At 36.3% G+C, this 25596-nt stretch overlaps 2 protein-coding genes across 8 annotated transcripts; one reads left to right on the top strand and one right to left on the bottom strand.

The window, feature by feature from the left end:
• Positions 1–851: 851 nt before the first annotated feature.
• Sin3a (SIN3 transcription regulator family member A) lies at positions 852–20659 on the bottom strand. 4 transcript variants are annotated; one of them, XM_076428693.1, is made up of 17 exons: positions 18328–20656; positions 14126–14418; positions 13346–13519; positions 12931–13083; positions 12526–12842; positions 12205–12445; positions 11862–12116; positions 11361–11777; positions 10709–11160; positions 9268–9989; positions 8618–8989; positions 8224–8393; positions 7938–8132; positions 7539–7748; positions 1901–2052; positions 1604–1814; positions 852–1496 (listed from the first exon to the last, which is right to left on the bottom strand). In XM_076428693.1, exons 2-17 carry the CDS (start codon positions 14396–14398, stop codon positions 1245–1247), a joined length of 4566 nt encoding a protein of 1521 aa, XP_076284808.1. In that variant the 5' UTR covers positions 14399–14418; positions 18328–20656; the 3' UTR covers positions 852–1244. The 4 variants fall into 4 exon arrangements, with proteins under 4 accessions (XP_076284808.1, XP_076284806.1, XP_076284807.1 ...); XM_076428691.1 differs by having other exon boundaries at positions 7470–7748; positions 18328–20655; XM_076428692.1 differs by having other exon boundaries at positions 7470–7748; positions 11361–11762; positions 18328–20655.
• A 1299-nt stretch (positions 20660–21958) lies between these two features.
• Positions 21959–25292, top strand: LOC143211230 (mitochondrial tRNA-specific 2-thiouridylase 1). 4 transcript variants are annotated; one of them, XM_076428706.1, is made up of 9 exons: positions 21959–22272; positions 22774–22918; positions 23297–23530; positions 23612–23777; positions 23856–24040; positions 24114–24340; positions 24504–24671; positions 24746–24973; positions 25062–25292. In XM_076428706.1, exons 3-9 carry the CDS (start codon positions 23455–23457, stop codon positions 25209–25211), a joined length of 1200 nt encoding a protein of 399 aa, XP_076284821.1. In that variant the 5' UTR covers positions 21959–22272; positions 22774–22918; positions 23297–23454; the 3' UTR covers positions 25212–25292. The 4 variants fall into 4 exon arrangements, with proteins under 4 accessions (XP_076284821.1, XP_076284820.1, XP_076284823.1 ...); XM_076428705.1 differs by having other exon boundaries at positions 21959–22918; XM_076428708.1 differs by having other exon boundaries at positions 21966–22918; positions 23601–23777.
• The last annotated feature ends 304 nt before the right edge of the window (positions 25293–25596 follow it).

Below are 25596 nucleotides of genomic sequence, written 5' to 3'. Positions count from 1 at the left end.
GCGTTTTGTTCTCGTCCTTTCTATGTGTATATACGTATATATATGCACTCACTTTGATAGTACATTCATACATACATGCACATACATATAGTATATGTGTACAAGTATGTATCCACACATACAATTCGTTTATAACAAACCTTTTTGCCGTTGGAGAGAGATTTCAATTAGTCCACGATAAAATAAGAGAAGTAAGTTATTAAAAACTTCTAAACGAAAACTGTTTTGTACATACAGTGCTTCGGATAACAATTCTTTTTTATTCTCCATTGCCAGAAATAACCGCAAAGACTATTCATACTATATCCTGTACAGAAAAGACTTCTTAAAATTTTTATTGTTTCAACAAGGTATACAATTTTCAAGAAGTTGCTCTGATCTGCGATTAAACATGCATTCGATTATCTGTTCAAACTCTTTCCTGTTTTCGCTATGAATAAAAATTTTCACAATTGACAACGGAAGCTAATACTTTTAGTGAGAATCTCGGAAATGTATAAAAATAAAATATCTGATGAAATAAAACTGAGTGAATCTGCGATCTGCACTTATACACAATAATTACTTTAAGATAGTATATAATATCCTGTCTAAATTGTTTAAGATTACATAAAGTATCAAAAGTTTTCTTCTAACTTTACTCTCTTATGTAAAATCCTACTTGAAGTATGCATACCTAGTATGATGGTAAATGAGTCGTTGTAGAAAAAGAAACGTTACGTTTAAACATCTTATATTACCTGATCACAAGCTTATATCCGATACAACTGGAAATATCGCGTGCATCTATCGTTTCTTAAACGTTCAATTCGCGAATTTCATTATTTATAACTATAGTGAATCTTTGTAAATCTGTATATAAATAGCAATTTAACGAGTCAGCGATATTTCCACTGGCATCGTATCTTTTATTCGTACCTGTACAATTAAAGAACCGAACGTTATTTTCTCGCAGTCGAATGCAATGAGTGTGTAACAAAGAATGATGATTCTTTCGTGACCACTTCACTAACTATCTTCGTCCACGGTGATCTCCATCGGCAAAACAAGACGTTCTATATGTGATCGTAAACGCGAAAGGCGGGGCCAAGAATCAGTCTCATTTTTGCCCTGGATTCGCGAATTATCTTTCTTATCTAATTATTAACAAAAAAGTTTCCACGAGTACGAGATTATCGAAACGAGCTCTCAGTAGTAATCATATATTCTCAAAGGATAGTAAAGAAATTATAAGGGATGTAAGATTATACACATGGTTCTGTCAGAAGGTCGGGTTGCAAACGTTCGACTCGATAACGATTGTATTGTCGGTACGGTGATCTAGTTTGATCATTGTCTGTGATCACTCGTGTCTTGTGAGGGATTAAATTCTCGTAACGACCCATTAACCAGTCTTGACATAACCGGTGCTGTATGTCCGCCACGTTTTTCGACACCCAAGACGCCAACCACTGGTGAAACTTCGAGTTCAAGTGTTTCGTCACAGCTGGATGACACTATCAAAGAAAACAAAATGGTACGTTGAAAAATATTTCTATTTGTCTAGAAGAATACACTATTTCATCATCTTTTATAATTAGAAAGATAAGAAAATGAACTTTACCTCTCTGGCACGACTGAACGAGTTCCGTTTGTAAAGGAATGCTTCCTTGCTAGCAACGTAAAGCATTTGGTAACTTTTGGGATTAAATCTGCACTGGGTTTCATCGGAGTTAATAATGTCAGATGTATCCCCAGAATCTGCTAATCTTAAACCAGCAGGTCGTTTTAGAATTGCATCCACAGAGTCAAGTGCTTTGTCTTTGTCAGATGATCTGGAACAGGAAAGTAATGATTAGTGAAAAACATTTTTTAAATGAAGATAAAGACTGTATGAATCAATACATTGATAAATACTTACTCTGCACCCTTATCAGGATTATTGGCGTTAGATATAGACACTGACATCATTCGTGCAGCCCTTTTCCTCCACTGTCTTACATTACGATATAGAAATACAGGTTTACGTCCTGCCAAGATTCTGCCTAAAGAACTCCAACCATTCCCATCCATCTACAACAATCGTTTCACGTTATTCTTTCTAAAAGGAAAGGATATGAATTTGCAAGTACAAAATATTAATAACATTATCCGCCAAACTACAATGTAAAAAAATTAGTACTATATATAATATACTTAATGTAAAAATCTTATCATGGCACAACTTTTTATAAATTTGTTTACAGCATTGTGCAAATATTTCGTTTTATGCTTTTAAGCATCATTTCATGTTCCTTTTCTGCAAGTAATCAAAATTAATCGAATTTGAAATAATAAAATCCAGAAGAATTACGGAAATAAACAGTAGAGTGTAAAAGAAATATTTTCCTCTTCTGTGTAGAAAAAAAACCAAGTATTATTTGGAACGTAAAATAAGTTAAAATAAAAATGGGAGTAATAATATTTATTTATTACTGAGTCTACTATTATTACTTCTTCTTTTTTTATTCTACATTCCATTGTGTGATTTTAATTGCACAATAGCGTGAACTTCATCACATATACATCGATGAAGTTGCACTCTCTATAAATTAAATATACTAATAATTAATTTGGAATTACTTGGATAGGTCAGAAGGGTATGTTCGATGAATCAACATAAAATTGTCATTGTTTATGCAGGTAATTCTCTGTGTAAAAAGCAAGAATATCTGAGACGATAATTCCAAAGAAACTGGCTGTATATTGCTTTACTATTTTTTACTACATTATCGGTATTATATGAATAAAATTCACAAATAACAATAATTAAATAGTCATAGAAAATTGTATTTAACTGTAGCATCTCAATACCAATAACATTGAACAATAATAAAACAATGGTCGCATCACATTAATGAAATTAATGCAAAGCACAAGATGAAATAATTTTGTTGCATTCAATTTATGATATGTGTGCACTCCTACATGACCAATGAACATACGAGTATGAAAAGCATAAAAAAATAGAAAAAGTATCAACATAATTCTTGTGAAACCGTTTAATAATATGAAGCTGTGGTCTTGACTATTTCTCAAGTATAGATGTGTTAGAAAAGAGATATATTACTCTCAATACCCAAACAAACGTGACAAAATATTGAAACAATAATAAGTAGAACAAATCAGAGAGCTAAAGAATAAAATATCTAAAACGAAAAAAAAAATCAGATGAGGATAAACATAACATTTCAACATCTGAATTAAATGCTTATGATTGTCAAATATTTAAATGTAACAATAATAAAAAATATTCTCTGTTCATTTTCTTGTTCTTTGTTGTTCTTTTTTTTTCTTGTAAACAGCACAGGCAAAGAACTTTTATTTATTTTGTTTTCTTTTTCTTTCATAAAAAATGGAGAATCAAAGTAATAAATTTAGTGGTACAAAATGATGTTAGACAATAATGTTTAAAAGCATTGTTCATGTATTTCAATATCTCTCTTCTATACAATATTATTGTTATCTATCATTATATGTATATTTGTTTCATATACAGATTACAGTTACAAAATATATATATATATGTATGTATATATATATATGTCTTATATATATATATAGAGTTTAAAATTCACTGCGTAAAGTGAAAACGGAGATATGAGCTTATAACAATCACATAAAATCTGTCTGCACATTCGATCTCATAGTGTCTCAGGTGAAACTATATTACAAATTGTCACAGTAAACGTTTAAATCAGATGATCTGTGGCAACAATTACACATATGCATATGTATATCGTTAAATTAATGAAACTTTGTGCCACGTTATCTAATAAAAACGTATTCGACTGTTTAAACGAACGAAAAATATATATAAATTACACGTACGGTGGTACGTATAGAACTCTCTCTCTCTCTCTTTCTGTTTCTATGTATATCTATATATAGCGCTTAAAATTCCGTAATGCAGAGCTTTGTGAGAAAAATGCATGTTTACATTTTGTACAAAATACGATGGTGTTATCTTTTTCTCAATGGAGGAAACAACATTGCGAAAACACTGGTATCCGAAAATCCACTCTGGTCACAAAAATGTACGTAATATATATATACTATATAAAACACTATAACGAAGAGAAACTAAGAAACGGAGTATCTGTTGCCTGATAAAATATAAAAAAACATATATCTCGACGTCAAACAATAAAATTAGCAAGACATTACCAATGACTCATTAAAAAGAACTCCTAATGTAATTTGTTGAACGTGACAAAGGTTTTGTTAAAAAAAAAAAGAAACACATTTTCATGAAATCGACAAGCTCACAAAATCGTCGAGACCTAAAACAAGCAATGAGTGATCGTTTCAATAAAAATTACGACGCCGAAACCGAGGCAGATACACCAGCTAACTTTTTAATTAGTAACAATTCTTATAACTGAAAATAATTGATACCTCCTCCAGAATAGTATTCCGTAGCGTTCCCTCAAGGGAGGAATATAAAATTACACAAATGAAAATTCATTCAGGGATACCGGAAAAGACCTTCTTGTGCAAAAGCAACAGCATTAAACCGAAAGTGAGCTGAAACCGTGAAACCTTTGGCAAATATTCGAACTATCTCCCGTAAGATATCGACGTTTTATACTGTTACGTGTCACAAACAAAGCTGCGAATGAAGTAAAAGATACAAATGACTCTCTATTTACATGCTACAGTGTATAACCTTTGCTTCGCTACTTATTACATTAATATATTACACAGCAAAGTGTTATAATACATGATTCACAATGGTGTAACAGTTTGAGCCAGGAACACGCTTGATCCACGCCATGATACAGTATTTCCAGTTTTAGTTGTCACCGGTTACATTCTTTTAAACCAGTGAACTTGGTCCTGAGAATGTAACAGAGAATATTGCACTAATATTTATACCCCAAGACTAATTAATTCAATTCGATCGAAACTCATGAATGACCATTTCAAGAAACGGCCTCTAACACCTAAGATCTAAACGATTTAACACAGTGACTGCCCGTAGCAAAATCATTTGTGTAATTTTAAAAGTTAATGTTTGCACTGATACATTGAGCGTTGAGTTGGTTAATATATAAAAACATTTGTTAATGTTTTGTGTGATTAAATAGGTCACTTTGATTTTATAGTATTTTTGTAGCTGCTAGATTGGTCGTCAACGTGTTAAATGTTCTGTTAACATACCCTAATTGAAAGATAACGATCTTATCGGATATCCATGAGAAAGTATGTCTCATCTGTTTGGATGTGCTCGAAATGCATTGAGAATGAGTTTGTGCCGTGGTAATTATGCATCCTCTTTTCACATTTGTTGTTTCCAATTAGAAATTTTGTTGGGCTGAGGAAAGATGAACGATCGTAATGGCTGGAACTACTGCATGGACAGAATGTGGCGTGGATATAATATGTGCTCGCTAGCCGATATCAATATTACATTTCCAAAGGCTTCACTAACGATCCGAATATGACAGTGAATAGTAGAATTTTACAAGTTCGTGATGTACACTACCAGTCGACCTATGTTTGCGTATCAAAAAACATATGTACAAATTTATATCAAATATTTACATTCCTTTTTAAATTCTATCTGATTTATAAATTCTAGGAATTACGATCTTATCTAGTTATAATTAATAAGTGTGATGAAAATGAAAGAAACATTAAGAATTGACCGATATCAAATATTACGCGTTCGTTTTAAACTAATATAATTCTCTTTCCTTTTTTTACAATTCATTATGGCACTACTCGTATGACTTCATTTGTGTATGCCGTGTGTCCCCTCTCCTGTTCTGTTTGTACATTTTTTTCGATCCGTGTTACACGTTTTTCTCGTCATTACTAGTTCATCCCACAACTACACCTTCTAGTTTAGCTTTAGCCACTGTTCTTCTAATGAAACGCGCGAGGTGGGCAAGTACGGAGACAGTACGTTAATGGACAATAGATTAATGTACACATAAAATTTTCCTTGTTCTCACTTCGTTGACCCGACTAATTCACTTCACGCCGATCATGTTTTCAACATGAAAGCAAGTCATTTTCAATGAACCTTGAAATTTCTACATTTTTTTGTAAGCTTTGGAAGCTTCTGTGATTCCTTGTATATCATCATGTATAAAATCCTTTTTGGAAACATAAATATAGAACAAACAAAAACTTCCTTGAATAACCACGAGATAAATAAATATTAAAATTAAGATAAAATTTAAATAGACCAAAAAAAAAGCAAGAATAAACATAGAACTTTCTGTTACCGTCAGTTCAAACAACGTGCGGTCACTATCGAAACGTTTTTTCTTTTTTTATATATATATATAAATATCCTAAAAGCGTAACGATAAAAACTCCGAAATAAAAGAAAATATCACCACATCGAAAAGAAAAATCCTGATGAATGATTACACGGACCAACAAGTCAACCTAGAAGCTGTTCACATCGTACAAAAAAAAAAACGATGAAGCAAAGCAATTACAGAAAATCGACGATTGATACAGCAACAGCGGTAGCATGTTTGCGAATGCTCTTGACAATCTTCAGTGTTGGAGATTTGAAAGAATTACTACTCAGATATCGTTGTCCTATTATAAGTCGATATTTAAAATATAGAAATATAATTTATAATTTGTCATATAACGTCTAATGGTGTAGCAAACACACCAAAAGTGTGAGCGAATATATTATATAGAATAAAGAATGGGGGATTTCGTTTGTGTAGTGCACTATTTTGCGAGAATTTTCACTTAATTTACAGCACCACGTTGGACGCACTGAGATGGAAATCATGTACTTCTCTTATCTCCTTAAATATTACGAAAATAAATATATATGACCTTCAGTTTTTCATTTTCTGCGATTAAAAGAATATTAGTTCATTCTGTTTATATGTATACAAACTTTTGCGATCTCTATGCAACGACAAGTATGTGAACCAGTGCTCTGACCCCATTCGCATAATAAAGCGTTGGTGATAGCAGATCATGACCACGTAGCTTCCTCGTATTAGCAAACAACCGAGAGATATATACACACATATATACATACATATATATATATAGACACATGTGTGTATATATATAGATATAAGTATATGTATAAATATACATACACACATATATACATATATATATATGTATATATGCATGCTGCAACTTTGTTTGATTCCTAAAATATTCTTCTATTTTGTTTGTTTGTAAGGAAGTCAACAAAGATACTTTTGAAGACTAATTCTCTGGAATAGTACCTGACTGCGATTTAAAACGTTCACGCACGAATACCTCCCTCCGTATCAAATAACGATCACATGAAATAATACAGAGAAGAAAGTTTTGATAAGAAACTTTCGTTCTTTGGAACATTTAGTTGTACACTGAATGACAATGGTACAACTCCAATCACAGACATGAAATTACGAATGAACGTAAACTTCAACGTTGGCAATGATTTATGAAAAGGGATGTGGATCCTATACCTTCTTGCTAATGTCAGTGTTCTTGCGCTTTCTGCCCCTCCCCCCCCTTGCTGCCTGGTCGTTACTCACAGGATGATTGGTTGTCGGCTCATTGTCTGTTAAGGTAGGGGTGTCTTTCGGACTAGTCTGACCAGCTGGAGCAGAAAACCTCTCAACATACGTAGACCATTTTTCAGATACTGTAACTCCTTCCCTTTCTCTTTCCCTACAACTGTTGTCCATCGCCTCATCACCTTCCGTATCCAATAATTCCATTGTCATTTTACAGTCCTTCTTATACTGTAACAGCAAAAAATTACACCTTCGCAACAAGCATCTATCCAACAATATTCTTATTATTATAGAATCTTAGGTGCATGCAACGTGTGCTGCTAAATTGAAAACTTTAATTTCTATTTTATAAATCGAAAGAACATAGAAAGTTGTTAGAAAGAAACACGGAAATGTGAAAAAATATTATATACTTACTATGTATATTTTAAAACAATTCTCGTCTGCCATGGCTTTCTCAGCTTTACGTTGATACGCCATTTCTGCACCAAGTCTCATGTACGCGGTAGCACATAAACCACCCGCGCCATTGCTTTCTTTTGGTTGTCGTTGTTCTCGTTGGAACAGTTCCATACATTGTTGGCAAATAGGATCCGAAACTAAATGCTGCAACTAAACATTTCAGAGTTCCGTGTAAAGATTAACGTACCCCAAGCATAACATACTTCTGCACAAGATCAAAACTATAAAAATGTATACTCACTTGTCTCACAGCGTATGTTACAACTTTGTCTAACGTGAAGGCAATATACGCGTGAATACCGAACATTTCCCGTAAGGTATCTTCGTACGCCGTGCTCTCCATATTGCCGTCTAGGACATTTTTAACCATATCCAAAAATGCAGGATAGTAATCCTCTATTTCAATTTCATCTGTGTGTCAGATTCATTACATTAATTTATAAATACATGAAATATTATATGAGAATAGAACCCTCTATAACGCAATAAATATTGGTGCCCCTAAGTTCAAAATTTTATTCTGATTCTTCGTATTGCTTGGGTACATTAGATCAAAATAATCTTACTATTATTACGATCGCGTTATGAAGTATTCTACTGTACTCGTACACATAAAGGCATAGTGTATCACTTACTTTTGGGTTTTAATCTTAAAGCAACAGCTGTGCTCTCTTTTCGCTGCTGTTTGTACCGCGATTCCTCCTCAGCAAGAGCGACAGCCCTCTCGTACATTTTTGTCAATCTTTCACAGAGGATATGGTGTAACCTCAAGAAAAGGTACCAATTGTTACTACCCATGAAGAGCGTGTACGCTTCATCAGGATCATTTGACAAGGCATGGATAGGTAATTTAATGTCTGGTTCGGTTTTAATCGACGTGGAAGACGGAATCGGAGATACCGGCGCCTTATTCCTGTTCGCTTGGAGGCCACCACCCAACGGCGAAATGTTCATCGTCACTGATTGGGAATTGCTACACGCTGCCACATTCAAGTCTTCTTTTTCATCTGTTACAATAATACGAGTTGGGTGCCATCATTTTGTTATACAAACACAGTTGCTTAATATTACGAGCTCCAAAGTGGCTCATTTTGAATTCCTTATAAAAATTACAAAAATACAACGAATGAATTTGTTTAAAAATTTCCCACAAAAGCATCTTCACAATTTTAGTGGCAGTAAAATAAACAACCTGAAATTTGCGATTTGACTCGTCCGATACGTTTCATATTTTAATGTTCGAACAGAAGGTACACAGAAAAATAAGAGAAAAAGCTGAACTTACCATCTTCGTCTCTTTCATCGTCGCTGAGTTCTTGACGCGGATGAAAGAAAAGATCGGGTATAAAATGCTTCAATAAAAGCTTTATTCGTTGCTTGTCTTCTTTGTGGATGGCCGTCTGACGCTTCACGTGATGAATTAGAAGATTAGCTGCATCGTCCAGGACAGATTTGTCCTTATAGGGTAGCACAAGGTGTGGACCACTGTTGTTTTGCCCGTCTCCGGTACCATCGTCCACCTGTTCGTGTCTCTCGTCGTACAGTGTTTCGATTTCGTTAAATAAACTTTTAGACCTCAACGCTTTCACGTCGCTCTGCTTGAAATTGATCCCTTGATGGTCCAGGGATTTCAGGTAGTATTTCTCGTTCTGTTCTCTCCAGATTTTGTTAAAACCTTTTTGAGCCTCCCGCCATTCCTCCTCTTTACTTTTTAGTCGCCGGAGAACCACAGGTACTGCCACAACGGGATTCCTCTTAAGGCCTTCTATGATATCGGCGGCCTTGTCGCCGTATATCCTCTTCAGGGCTCTTTGATGAATCGTAGGAGAACAACCGCCAAGGCAATCGTCGAGTTTGAACTTTTGGAGCTCCTCCTGACTCATTCTACTCATTTTCTTGTGGACACCCTCGAGAACCCTGATCGTGGACGCATTTGTTTCTATTACGCCATCCAGCTCGAATCTCTCGTCCTCGCAACGGTATATGAATTCTTCGTATTGAGTTTTCCTATATAAATTACATTAACACATTATGCGAACCATCCATTGACCGAGGATGCAAGCGTGTACAGTAGAGTGGTCCTTATTTTTAGAATTTCGATCTTTTTCTGGACTGACCCTCCTAAATTTGATATAAGCGAAATCAACAACATTAAGATAGATTTGTTTTTCCAGGATTGCAAGGGTTTGGGATGCGCCTTCTCATTTCTCGAAAATGGAAAGATGGTAGTCAAAAGCTCTAGATAAAAGAGTCATCTAGACCGCGATCGCCCTCGAAAGTCCTACTTTTTCGTTTACGAGGCGTAAATAGCATTATTCGGAAGCATATAGCTACGCATATAACTATTTTTCCGAACAATGCAAATTACGCCTCGTGAACGTAAAAATAGGACCCTTGAGGGTGATTGCGGCCTAGATTGATCTTTTATCTAGCGCTTTTGACTACTGAAAAACCCCATCTTTAAGGGCTGAGAACTACCTCACACATAAACTTGTTTCTAAATCACAATTTAGGGGGGTTAGACCAACAAAATCTCAAACAAACATTTTTCACACCTGCAGTAAAGGGCCACCCTAGTACGCAGGGTGTTCACGCATATACTAGCCAGCGTTTTTTCTCGTAAACGAGAAGTATGAGCAAAAAAGAAAAGAGGGAAAAGTGGTACTATATTTTTGTAAACGAATACGAATGCTGAACACCCTGCAAACGACAACAGAGACACAAACCTCGATGTTACAAATGTACTGTCTTCGGACCAAGTCGGAAACGACACCCATGTATCGTTGAGAACCTCTTTACACAACTGCGTTCTTCCTGTACACTTTGGTTGAACGTAAGACTTTGGTAACGCGCAATACGACGCCCCTAGACGTTTGCATGCCGTATAGTCGATTTCCATGGCCAGATCACCTTGAGGACGGTCTTGGTGACTCCTTACAACGTTATTTGGTAGCGCTTCGACATTCATGTTGCTGGACGCATTGGTCGTAGCGGTGGTAGAAGACTCGGGCAAATGACCCAGGAAATCTTTGAACCACCGCAGGAGCTCAGGGAAACGACCAAGAAATGGCGTGACCAGCTGCACCAATTCAGACTTGGAAACTATTTCTTGGTTAAACAGGACCAGGCACCTCAGGAAATTGTCGTAAACTTCTTGAGACCTTAATGCTTTCCGAACCTAGAAAGTACATTCACATTCCAAGATATGCTGCATTCAACGTCACACAGAGTGGTCTAAATACGTAGAGAAACTGTTTCACATCCAACTCAAATATTTTAGAGCTAAGAGGTCTTTTAAGGTTTTTATATATATTTTCTTTCCTTGAACTGATCTTTAATACTTAGAAATAGAAATACTTTGAAACGGAGACTACCAACCTTGTCGAAGAACGCATAGTCGTTCAGACTACCATATTTCCCAGCCTCTGCTATGGTAACGCATTCGCGCATGGACGACACTTTATGTTTCTTCAGGGGAGGTGGGCCGTGTTGTATGTGGTGAGAATTGCCGGCCGTTACAGAAGGCAAGAACGACGGACTCCTCTTCAACTGTCCCGTGTTGTGCACGAATTTCTGGACACTGTTGATGTCCCTTACGCCGGACCTGTCCCGTTCTCGTTCACGATCCCTATGGTCGCGACTTTCACGTTCCACTGTGCCAGTGCCGCTAGACTCTCGAAGTTCTCGAGATATGTTACCCGAGTTGTTGTAGGGTGCCTTGGGGCCCATAGGCTTCTTCACGATTGTGGTGTGATCGTTAACAGTAGCAGTCTTGTTACTCTGAAACATAACAGACTAATACCAATCAGAGTTCGCCGGTATAGATGTAGTATTCAGAAAAATGTAAATCAGGAGCATTACTTGTTCTGTGTCACTCACCAGTGAGCTCTGCTGATTGGTGGCATCCGGCAAAAATTGACCAAACTCAGCGAGCAGGTCCTCCTGGTTCTCGAACAGTTTGGCAACTTGACTGTAAACCTCTGCTTCCGTCAAGTGCTTCGCACCACCCGCTCCACCGGACCCACTCGTGCCGCCCATGTGCCCAGATTCTTTTAAGTTCCGTTGCTCTTTCTGATAAGTGTGCAAAATTTCTAGGAATCGTTTGTATTTGTCCGGTTGGCCTTGGAAACGGTTCTAAAATATCGAAAAAGTTTTCCAAGATAAGATAAATGTTCTATACATATATTATATCGTTGGTTTATTCTCTTGGTTGAATGCAAACCTTGATTTTATTAACATAATTGATTGCATGGTTGAATTCAACTGGCTGGCTTTGTTGTGTCTGCCCACTGGTAGGTATACCATCTTGGGCCTGACTTAACGCTTGGCTCACAGCCTGAGCTTGTGCTGCGCTAACATGTGAATTGTTGTACGTCTGCACTGGTGGAGGCGATGGCGCATGCACTGTTAAGCTGCTGTTGGAATTATTGTTTAAAAGGTGGGGATGGTGTATGTTCCCAGACCTAGTTTAAGGAAAGATCGTGTTTATTAGTTTTCAATGATACTACCAAAGAAAACAGCTCACAGAATATCAATGATTTACCCGTGCATTATCTGCAAAACTGGAGGAGCTTTCGCTGGCTGTGTTGGCGGACTCGCTACAGGAGGCGAGCCAACATTGACCGTGCAATGCTGCGACAGGGTAGGAGTGGGACTCGGTATACTGACGGATACTTGAAATGCGTATCCTTGCTCATTCGCTTGCACCTCTATTTTGTATCCAGGTGGAAGAAACGTGTTGAAACCAACGATAAGCTCTGGGTGTCCTTTGAATAAATGACTCACTCGTGTTATAACTCCTGGAGTGTCTATGCTCTGGGACTTAAATTCTTTCATAATATCCAAGAAGTCATTATACACCTACAATCAAATAAACAATACAATTATGGGAACTGGTCGAAACTCTGCAGGCATAAAATCTTTATTGTTAATATCATTTGAAATATACCTGTGGCTGATCGTTAAATTTGTACTTGACTTGATCTAAGTAAGACAACGCGTCCTCTACTTTTAATCTCTGAAACTGCTGGGACCCACTACCACCACCTAGACTAGAGCCCGGCGGGGTAGAAGCTAGTGGCATTACATTGCCAGAGTGGACCTACGAACGGAATAATAAAATTTCTATGAAATTCCGTTTGCAAGACAATTCAAGAAATATTATAATACAGTGGCTGAAATAATAGGAGCGACAGAGATAATTATTTAAACAATGAATCCTATCATTATTCCAGTCACTGTACACCAAGTCGCTTAGATACTATTTTCGTGAAAGTATCTTCACATGAATAATCATAAAGGCGTCAGAAAATTGAAGTTTTCAATATTCATAAATTATTATCATATCACATTCGAATATGAACCTTGTGCCTTATTGTTGGCTGTTGCTGGCTGTGAACTTGACTTTGTGTTCCTGGTGCAGGTTGTTGAGAACCCATACTATGGTTACTCCCACCACCTATCCCACTATGCAACCCTCCACCAGTATTTACATTGCTACTGCTACACGTAGAACTAAGTCCTGCAGATCCACTTCCCTGGAAAAAACATACACAACAATTTGCAAACATATCCACGACACGAACAAAGCGTTCACGAACCATTAAAAAACTAAGCTCGACACACGAAATTGACCATAAATTTTGCGACACAACAAAACATAACGGGTGGCGCGTTAATAAGATACGTGATTTCGGTATTAAAACACTTGTGTGTTTGTTTAAACAATCCCGCATTAAATAGTGGGAATTACATTACGAAACCGAATTTACTAACGCGCCAATTACAAAAGCATACCGTGCGGACGTATAATTCGGCGGGCCGCTTTTAAGCGGATTAATTTCATTCGCCGCTGCATCGGTTCTCTGCATTTGTATTCCACGAGGAACAATTATACACACATGTAAAAAAAAATACAAAAATTAACCCTCTCCTTACTAAAGACAACTATAGTCACCGCTTAGCGCTTGAGCGCCGCTACGTACTGACTATAGTCCCCGCCAAAACGTTGTGTTCGAACTTTGGTGGAGTTTTCTGTAACTAAGGAAAGGGTTAAAAATACGGAAAAAATTCGAAAATCGATAGAACAAAATTCTAGCTAGTTTTTCTTAATAGTTTTTGTGACTAGACGCACGGTAACGTACCTTAATGGGGGACGGAGCCGAGGTGGGCACAACAATTGCTCCAGGGTATTGCTGTTGAGCTTGGGCACTTCCGAATTGTATACTTCCCGGCATTTCTTTCGAAGTAACTGATCGAACTGCTTGGCCAGGTACAACAACGCCTATTCCACTGCTTGAATGATACTCCAAACCACCTCCTCCGCCACCTAAGCCACTTCCTGCACTCACTGACGAGTGCTTTAATGTTGCTGCTGCTGGTGATGCTACCTCGTCCAGCCCGCGAACGCGTTTCATCGCAGATCACATTGGAAATGCTACGAATCGAGAGACAATTGTCCTGTAGACGCATATTTCGCCTGTTCATCCCCCTCCCCCCGTTATTCGAAATAAATGGGCCTTAGGCCCATAGAAAACATGCTTAATATTAAGTACCAGGCATTGAAAGTATCCAATTTACACTATCTGATAAATAGACTGCGGATCTTGATGCATTTATAGCAAAATTGAGTACATGAGATTCAAAATTGTTGGAAAATTATAAAAATTGAAGATATCAATATATGATTTTTCCTCTATTAAAATCATTACGGGAAGAAATAACATTCAATTTAATTTCTACTTCTTGCAATCGATGAAGACAATTTTTATTTTGCATAAAGATCCGCAGTCTACTGATAAAAATAACTGTGAATTTTCCCATAATATGTACGCGAATAAATAGATTTATTTAACGACATAAACTTGATCCACCTGTTACTTCTGATGTAAACGAATGCTAAGGGGTCAAACTTTATATAGGTGTGTAAGCGCACGTGTATTCGTAAGTATAACTGACTTTCGAACTAACAACTTCAAAACAATTATTTCGATAGTCTAAACAAATTTTAAAAATGGTTTCTGGGCTATCACTGGCCAAAAATAGAATCAGATCGGTTGAAAGAATAGATTAAGTATTATCGCGCTTTTTCTTTATGTTCGAATTTGAATTTTGTGGAGTCATCAAGTTACACAAAAGTAATCGTTCTCGAGTGTAATCATAGAGAAATTAGTACTAAAATAAATACATTGAAAGAAAACCTTTCGGTACGAGACTCTTGAAACAGTAATTTAAATTGTTTTAATGTTTTAATAAAAAATAACATTATTTCCGGTGACTTGAAAAATATTGCTCGAAAGTTGTTACGTTTAAATATTTTAATTTTGAAATTTTTCTATAAGAACGAATTCTTCTTCGTAATATCATTTAAAGTTTAAAATATTGTTAGTTTTATAGAAATAAAACAACAAAAGGTTAGCGATTTGACTGAAATAATCGTCTGCTACGATGCCGTAAGCTGCGCGATATCGTTGTAGGTATGTTTGGCGCGCCACAGGCAAACGGAAGAGCTCGTACAGCTTCGAAAGTGTTCGGTATTGTTTCGTTTACGGCGATAAAATGACGCGACGCATCCGTGCCGCAAAAGCCAAGGCACGTGAAAACGAACCCGTGCGCAATTCAGAATTATCGGTCAAAAATTGAATCCGATTCTATTATAGGAATCGACTTAATTCGAAGAGTCATATTTAAAAGTTTGAATGCGCCGCGCTTCGTGTGACAGAAGTCGGACGAAACCGAAGCTCCGCGAACACTTTCCCGTAACTTCGTGCGTAGAAGAAACTTCTCGTCCGCAGATACGTAAAAGTGATCAGAAAATCGACCATAAGGTGAACGTTTATTATTCTTCTCGTAAAAGAATGTGAACCAATTAAAGATCGTTGTTCTTCTGGTTAGATTACTATCGATTGCAACGATATTAAATGTGTTTGTACTCCACGTAATTAATTCTCCACGTCTGCATATTAATTCGATTGAACATTACATTATTTTCGATCGCGACTTCGTTCGGAATGTCCAAATAGTGTCCGATCACATTTTCTCGCTTGATTTTCTAGTTAAAAATAATTGAATTACTCATACCTGCAACTGCTATATATATTGCATAATATTAAATCGTTATTGTGCACGTGGTTGTATTTTCAAATTAATATAGATGTGAAACCTTGCTGTAACAAATAAACTGTAGGGAAAATCAAAAAGATATCTTGTTAAACCTTGGATTCGATGATCTTTAGGTGATATAACCTCACATCAAAGATGCTCCATACTACATATTATATGTAAGTATAATATGGATAAAAAAAATAGAGAAAAGTCGGAATTCTCTTTCGAGGAAAATCGAGCATAGTTAGCAGTAGCTTATGCACACATAAAATTTCCATATTTTCGTTACTGTGATTGCTTATTGTTCTTGTACATTTCTCACTTTGCCATGCTGTCGCATGCATCCATTTATGTATTTAAAATTTTCATCATTATGCAATTGAATAATAGAAATTATAAGATATAAGATTATGTACTATAAATAAATATAAATGTATACCGTAGACCTATGCAAAATAAATGTACATTTTAAATATATATTATTTACCAATGATTCGATTTTGCTTCTACACACGTTCCATTAATATTATGCATCGTTTGTGTTCATAAGCTGATCAATCCATTTTATATGCATAAATAAATGTAGTTCTGACCAGAATATATACTCCTGCTGTATTCATATTTGTACTTGAATATTGTTGGATATCCTACACTAATTTTATAATGTTCTACGCGTCAGAGATTATTCTTTCTAATGTCTATACACATGTATAATACTTTCTCACGCGTAATCCAGAAGATAAATCATACTTTCACAGTCTACACAGTAATATAAGCTTTATATAAAAATAATTATAACCTATTGCTTCTGTAGCTATATAATATGTGTCCATATAATAGTTTATCGTGACCTTGCACAAATATAGTGCAACCAACTTAGAAAGAGAAATACAAAACAGATATTTAATTGGTGAAGATGAAACGTAAGATTCTTCTGTTGTGATACAAACATTATTTAATTTACAATTACTATATAGGACTGAAAGAAGATGAAGATTCCCTGCAACTTATCCACGCTACTTTTCAAGATCCAGTCCTAGTTCGTGTTCCATTATTTTTTAAGAAATGTATGCTACGCCAACTCGAAAGAACTTGAATGTTAGAAACACGCGTTGCGAAGATGGATCGCAGAAGAAGAAAGCTGCCTCTTGTATATAATAATTACTTCACAAATGTTGATTGAAATTAAAAAGAAATTGACTTGTCTTATCCTGCTTAATAAAAAGTAGAAGAAGTATTTTCTTAAAGTTCCATGTACTAGTACAACTATCATCCTCGTGTTTCGAAAGGGCAAGGCTGATGCTCCTACTCGAAAGAAATAATGGGAAAGTGCAAAAGTTTCGATGGAATCTCAATACATCTTGCGATCGTCATTATTTCCTGAAAGCAATAGACAATCTTGTTCAGACATTATATGTTCTCAGTAATGAGAATAATTAGTTTTTACATGTTACCTTGCTCGAGTGATTTTATTGTAAAAGGAAATTGAAGATATCTTTAACTATGACTTACGAACTTTAAACATCACGAATATTATTTAAAAAAAACATTTGTGACTTGTTTGAAAAAGTTGCTGTATAGATCTCGACCTATGAAAGATGGTTTTTAAATGAAAATAATTCCAATTTTTCAAATGCTTAAAAATCCATGTCTGTACCCTAAGCCAGAGTATATTATGCCTTACATTTCAAAGTTACAGTATCATTTTAGAGTTGTTAGTGAAGATGAAAGGTACACAATTTCATTACATAAAAGAGAGATCTTATGCAGAGCTTTATTGTTTCTCAAAATAAGAAATAAATTACACTTGATATCAATTCTATTGTTGCTGCATTAAAACTGAGGCACTTTGAAAAAAAATCATTTCACCATTGCAAGTAGCAAGAAAATAGAAAACATATGAAATGTCATTTTTTGAAAAAAAGAAGAGGTGAACTTAAGACACACTGGCTTTGGGATTTGAGTCTCTCTCTCTCTCTCTCTCTGTTCACTGAATAAAAAATAACAGTGGTTTCCAACTACCATAAAAATCAATAGGAACCATATAGTCGACGAGAAAAATGATTTTGAACGAGTGAAAATCCATGGGAAACTTTAGCACTCAGCCAAACAGAAGAAAAAAAAAGTTACATCAAGCCTTCAGGTCGAAATATATGCTATTCAAGAGAATCTATATGGGTCTAGTTGATCAAAAGGAAATAGATATTTGTATGCAGCAGCCTAGTGCAAGATGTGTACATACCAATTTCCATCTGAAAAGAAGTTGAACGTCCTTGCATCAGGGTGATATCGAGTGAAGAGGTGTCCAGGAGCAAGTGGTCGAGGTGAAATGGTGAATCGCCGATGAAAGTTGTGCCCTTCGGTGTCGAAGATAGGTCGGTTGTCGGTATTTCTTTCTTGGTAAAATTTCGATCGCGGTGTCGGGCCTCGCGAGGGGATTTCGCTGGGGCAGAGGGACGAAATAGAGCCGGTAAAGCCAGCTGCACGGACGCGCACACAGGCCGTCCCGTGAAGTCGTCGAAGCGAGGTTTGTCAGTGTTGCACGTTTCCAAACACTTCCCGGCCCTCGACGTTACGCAATATTCCACGTAAATACATAACACATTTTCCCGTGAGCTCCAGTGAAAATAATCGTCCTGCGGTGTTCCTTCTACAAAGGAACCACCTCGAGGTACACCTCTCGGCACTCGCACCACCTCGCCCGCTCTAAATCGGTCCTATTTCGCGGCGGGTCCGAACTGACTTTCCGCACAAAAGCTTCGGCTCCGTTGTTTTTTCACGACCAAAAAATCGACGAAGCCTTAACGGGCCGGTCGGCCTGTGCTCGCGACAGGAATTCACTATGCTCTCTCTTTCCCCGGGTCTCGTTCTCAGTGCCGTCGAAATCTCGTCGTGTGTGTAAACAAACTTAATAAAATGCACATTTTCGCGAGTATCTCGAATGGATTACCGCACTTTTTCCAACGGGAAAAAAGGTAAATGCAAAAGGCATACTCGCACTCTCGAGGTACAAGGCAAACTATTGGATTTTGTATGGCAAACAAGGAACTGACTGGTCGTATAGCGGGATGAGGAAGGTGGAGGGGATCGCGCAGGACCGTATTCATCCGCTAAGCGTCTCTGTTACCAACCACTCGGGTACCTCCTGCAAAGCGTATACTCGTATATACGTGACACGAACAGGCCCTCGCTGAGCAAGAGACTTTTCTCTCATTCGGAACTTTCATTAAAAATTGTGCATCGATTATTTGCCACGACTCTCTACTTCCACACGAACTTTACGCAGAGGCTTCTAACCAAACTTAGATCGCCCGGAATCACTCGGAATGTAAATCGCTACGGGGGCAATCGTTTGTAAACGTATTAACATGATAATTACGCACGCGTGAGCCTGTCGGAATTGTATTTTTTTCTGCCGCTTGTCGCGAGACCACGCTCCCCCCGGACGATCGTTGACAACACTTTGCACGTTAGAATTTCGAAAAACCACGAATATCCATTATTTATCTGACCATTGTACTCCTCCAAATTTTTCGTTTCTTTTTTTTTATATGCACGCGTTATCGTAATAACTCGTGGTGGTCGTTACGCGAACGAGCGAACATTCTGAAAAACGTTCTATCTATCGATACAAATAGCACAAGTCTTGAATAACACGCCGTCAAACGTTCGTTCGAACGATCTCGCACCAGAGTATTTCGTTAAGTCATGTTTTAATAGTAATACACCGATAAATTAATTTATGAAGCTACACACAAGTTCGGTAGTTCTGCTCGCTGGTACACTATCGTAGTTCTCACAGCATATGGAATTTTAATTACGCCATAGTAGACGGCGATTTGACACGGTCCGAGCGAGACGCATGGAAATCCATGTGAACTTGAATAACAGCGCGAAACATTTTCTGCGAACACTGTGTGAAACGAAAAAAAACTCGAAAAACCGACACACGGCAGCCAGTTAGCATGATACATAGAAAATCGTGTGTAATACTATTCCGGCGAGTTGTTTTCACGAAACCAATCACATTTCGTTGGCTCTAGAACGGTATCGGTGATTTTCACTTGAGAAAAGTCTACGGTGTCGCGGGGAATCGCGCGAGGAAACTACAGTGCCAGACATCTTTCGAAGAAAGTCGTCGCATCGCGTCGATGAAATTGAAGAATCGCGTGGCGCCTAATCTGTCGGTTGTTGGTACGGCCCTGGAAATTGTGGCGGCTTCGCCGCCAAGAGGCGCGCGCAGTCCACGAAATATCCAAGCGTTTCCCCGCTGCCGACATGTTCGCGCGGCCAACAGCTGTTCCGAAAGGCGAGCGAACTCCCCATCGTAATCTGGGTCATGGAAACTGCGCAAAATGGGTTGCACTTGCACCGAGAACGCGCATTTCTTCAAAAACCAGAGGATCGTCTTCGGAATTTCGTCTGATCCTATGGACGAAACTAGCACGCGATACGTTGTTCTCCACACTATAAATTGCCATTCGAAATATGCAACCTCCTGCGAGCAGCCGTTGCATATCTGTCAACGTGCTTGACTGGTTCCCGAGCAGAGAGCCGCGCGTCGATTGGCCGAGGATTTTCGGGCATCGACCTACGCGCGACGCTCGAATCTGGGAGTGCAACCCATTCGTCAAATTTCTATGCTTTCGAATACACCGATTTCCTTCGTACAATTTCCATGTCTATTCGAATAATACAGAAATCCATAGTATCCTAAGCTCCCATATAACCCACACCAAAACAATGCTTCGTAATCCTGTATATACGATCTGTTCATGGCACACACTTTTCATCAGAATAACATTTTTATAAATTGACCAAACAGTAATGAAAATTTCAAAAATATGCGTTGTCGATTCATACAAGTTACATACGTTTTTACCATTTTTAATCGTTCACGTGAAAAGTAACTTCTACTATTTTTTTCGTAATTCAGACTAAATGTAATCTTCATTACATGTCATCTAGTAAACTAATCCAACTAGCTTGGCAGGAAAACTGAAGTCGTTTGGTTTATTTAGGAAAATATTATTCTGATTTAAGGTGTGTGCTATCAATTACGAGTCAATGTATTTCATGTGGCAGTAAATGAACAATCTATAAAAACTTGGTTAAGCCGCAGAAGATGTGTATATTATCTACATGTCCACGGTTAAGATAGATGCATTATAGACAGCAATCTTATTTTATTTTTTGTAAAAGAGGGTAGCAGATTCACAAATTTTGTTTTACTTAAATATTTATTTCACAATGAAAAGGATTTTCTTGTGATTCTTTGTAAAGAGTCCGTCCGAACAATTTAAGATTATCGTTTGGAGGCTCTTTCTCTCTGTACTTTAGCAAAACGATCAGCTGGAATAGTGGGCAGAGAAATTTGTATTTAGCAGTTTAATCACCATAGCGTCTGCCATAATCTCCTTATCGTGCTGCTTTGATTTGCATAAAAACTTTTGGTGGTTTCCCATGATTGTTCGATGAAATCATAGTGTGTATAATCCCTCTGAGAAGAAAGTCACGGAGGTAAATCTTCTATCATTTCCTTTAATTGTCTATATTGCTCCTCAAAATCCATTCCTCTGCACAAAATTTATATTTTTGCTTGAATTAAAACTTTAATTATATTGCTGCTTAAGTATTGGAATTTAAATATTGAAATATCATGTGTGCAGTAATGTATGAATTCTGTACATGATTAATAGACTGTGGATCTTGATGCATCTATGGAAATTTTCAAAAAATGCTATAATATAAAAATTTGATTACAAGGTTTGACTAGAATTCAGTATTATTTTTATTTGTTTCGGATCTACAAAGAGTGTTCCCATTAAAAATAGGATTTTATTTAATTGCACTCTTTAAAAATTGGAAATTACATAAATATCCGTAGTCTAATGATTAATATTTAATTGGAATTTTTATAAAACTTGTATTGTACAGTGTGTTATCTTTCCATAGAGCCTACAAATTTACAAAGAGGTCTATTTCTTTTATTCATAGTTTAAGTTTCATTATAATACTACCATAAAGGTATTTACATGTCTATCCGAGAGTAAAATTTTCGCCAAATCTCGAGAGTATTTCTTACAAATGGATACTGCGTTTGATAATGAAATCGAAAAATTCTTGATGTAGCTCAGTGGACACACAATGTGGGAATTACTCCCGGAAGAAACTCTCGAATGGACAGGTAGATATACCTTAATAATTAATACAAATAATATCGAGGTACTTAAACTGACTTAAATGGAACTTTACCTGAAATATAATATTTTAACGGTGTAAAATTTAAAGTAGTTATCTGGTAGTTATTTATTCAAACACTGAACTATACAAATAGTCTCAGACTCAACATGTATACGTACATATTATAGGAAGCTTGTATGTACCTATACACACAATATTTCATCGAGTATACCCTGTTCTTTTATTAACCGTTTGAGTACTGATGAACGCGATCGCGCTCCTCTGCTCTGCTGTTATGCCAAAAATGCGAAGAGCGCCATCGCGCTCTTCATTTACGCAGTGCCGATTTCCATTCCACACTTTTGGCGGGGAACGCGAGAAAAAATCAAATGATTCGAAATCATATCTGTCGTTTCTTTCTCAATATTTTTTACGAAAATTTCATTGAATTTTTTTCATAATGTACGATTGTATTCGCAGTTTTATTAACGTTTGTTTTTGGCAGGATTGTAAAGCGCTATATGTATTCGTTGAACGTTTGCTGAAACGATAGCGCTGGCAGCAGCGCTGTATCGAGCGGACCAGAACCTAACTAATTTCCTCTTTGACGTATGTAAATAATACATACACGACACCACGTGATCGATCTGGTATTTTCTTTTAACCTTTATGATATCCATTAATTTATAAGTTCTTTTAGAAATTCTATTGTTCACAGTTATGCCCGTGTAACGATCAATATGAATTCAAATATTATAAGAATCTTGAAATATGCATGAAATATGAATAAAAACAAAGAAAACGTTCAAAGGTTATTCTTGTAATTCTTTTCTTGTATTTTTATATTATACAAATAAAGAATAAAATAATTTTCAATACACGATAGTCTCGTGTATTTAACAAAGAAGATAACATATGTAATTGTACTATCACGATCATAACTGTACTTTTCAGTACACTTTGTGTAATAATATAATAAATGTTGCCTTTTGCAATATATTAAAATTGTATGCGTATTTATTTAATAGATCTTTCCATGCAGTACATAAATAGTCGAATTAATAAACCAGTTATTGAGATGATCCACACGTAAATAAATAGAAAAGATTGCAGTTGAATGTAATTCATGGAATAAAAATTGATTACTGTATTTATTCTATTGATAAAAGTATTTAGTAGCCTCAAAATGTTTAAAAAAGTGATTGTTGGCATATCTGGTGGAGTTGATAGTGCTGTAGCAGCATTTATGTTAAAGAATAAAGGTAATTAGAAAATTTTGTAAGGTCTAGCAGGATACGTTGATCAATAATATTTTCCAAATATTAATCATAGAATTCTCGAAGGCTTCAATGTTACTGGAGTGTTTATGAAAAATTGGGATATTGCCGACGAAACCGGGAGATGTACCATAGAAGAAGACTATGAGCATGCACAATGGGTGTGCAATAAATTGAAAATACCTCTTTTACAAGTCAACTTTGTAAAAGAATATTGGAACAATATCTTCAGGTATTTCTTCTATTTTTGAAGTCTATATATATATTTATTCAAGAAGTAATGTTTTAACCCCTGTGTCATTATCTGTAGTTACTTAATAGAACAGTATCAGAATGGTCTCACTCCTAATCCGGATATCTTGTGCAATAGACACATTAAATTTGATAAATTTTTCCAATTCGCACGTGCCGAACTTCAAGCTGACGCTATTGCCACTGGACATTATGTCAGAACAAGTTTCGGTCCTTTCCTCGAGAATTTTAAGCCAGATACAAGTATATACTTTTTAAATATAATACAATTATATTCGCATCGTTTTTATGCACTGTCACATGTAATACTTTTCAGATGTTCAATTACTTTCGGCAGAAGACAAAGATAAAGATCAAACGTTTTTTCTGAGCCAGGTACCTCAAGAATCATTACGGTACTCTATGTTTCCACTTGGAAACTACTTGAAATGCAATGTTAAACAAATTGCCCAGGAGGTTGGACTGGATTTAGTTGCTTCTAAGAAGGAAAGCATGGGTATATGTTTTGTGGGAAAACGAAATTTTCAAGACTTCATATCAGAGGTATATACTATATATATTATGTATTAATATACATATATTTCCGTTATATAAATTTGTTGTAAGAAAAATCAGTTTCAATGTTTCCATTCTTGATCGAAAAACTAATAGTAATTTACAATTGCAACCATCGTATTCTAATATTAAGGTAATCTTGTACTTGTAGTATATACCAGAAAAACCAGGAGATTTTGTAGACATAGAGTCCGGAAAAGTAGTTGAAAAACATATGGGTTTCCATCATTGGACAATTGGCCAAAGAGCAAGAATTGCAAGTGGTTCGGACGCGATGTTTGTATATAAGAAGAATGTGGAAACTAATACTATATACGTAGTATGTAGAAATAATTTAAGAGAAGTTGTCAATAGGTATTCAATGGGATTACGATTATTCATTAATGTTTGTAGGTACCAGGGACAAATCATCCAGCATTGTACTCAGATATAGTGAAAACTGATGTTCCTCATTGGATATCAGAAGAGCCAAAGGAACTGAATGGGCATTTTAGGATATTCAATTGTGATTTTCGATTCCAACATAGAGATTCTGTAATACCCTGTACAGTGCACAAGACTTTAACCAATGAATTAATAATTAGACTTAGCCAGCCTTTGAGAGCTATCACAGAGGGACAGGTATTTTTCATTTTGTATATCAATTAAAAAAAAATTTCAGATCATATAATATTTGTTCATCCACTCGAATGTTTCATTGTAATTTCAGTTTGCAATTTTATACAACGGGGAAGAATGTTTAGGCAGTGCCTCGATTAAGCACCCTGGAGTGTCATATTTTTCCCTTGGTCGACAACTAAAAGAGAAACATTGGCAATACGCTGACGTGAGAGAAAAGAATACACAAATTGCTGTATAACCTTGTATAGTAATATACTGTAAAATACGATATGCTTTTATCTATGTTCGTAAAAAATAAAATATCGATGAAAGTGCAGAATTCAATCCAATCCAATTTTTTTACCTTATACATTTTTCAATTTATCGATAAAAAACAGAAGATCATCAGCAACTTGAAATCAGAACTATAAGAATTTTATTTCTTGCTGTCAAGCATTTGGTCGAAACGCGACGTCTGAAAGAAGGAAATAAAATCGTTCTGCAAACTCCGTTTCGAGAATATTAGAGATTTCAATATTACAATTTCTTCTAACATGATGACTCCAGAGGATGATTTTTATGGCTGCAACATAGTATACTGGAATATCCTAGGAAATCATGAAGAATGTATTAGTAGAAGAAAA

Source organism: Lasioglossum baleicum, chromosome 8 (genome assembly GCF_051020765.1).
Source record: "Lasioglossum baleicum chromosome 8, iyLasBale1, whole genome shotgun sequence".
Classification (NCBI taxonomy): domain Eukaryota; kingdom Metazoa; phylum Arthropoda; class Insecta; order Hymenoptera; family Halictidae; genus Lasioglossum; species Lasioglossum baleicum.
The sequence above is the reverse complement of the archived record's forward strand: the minus strand, read 5'-3'. Positions and strand labels throughout refer to the sequence as shown.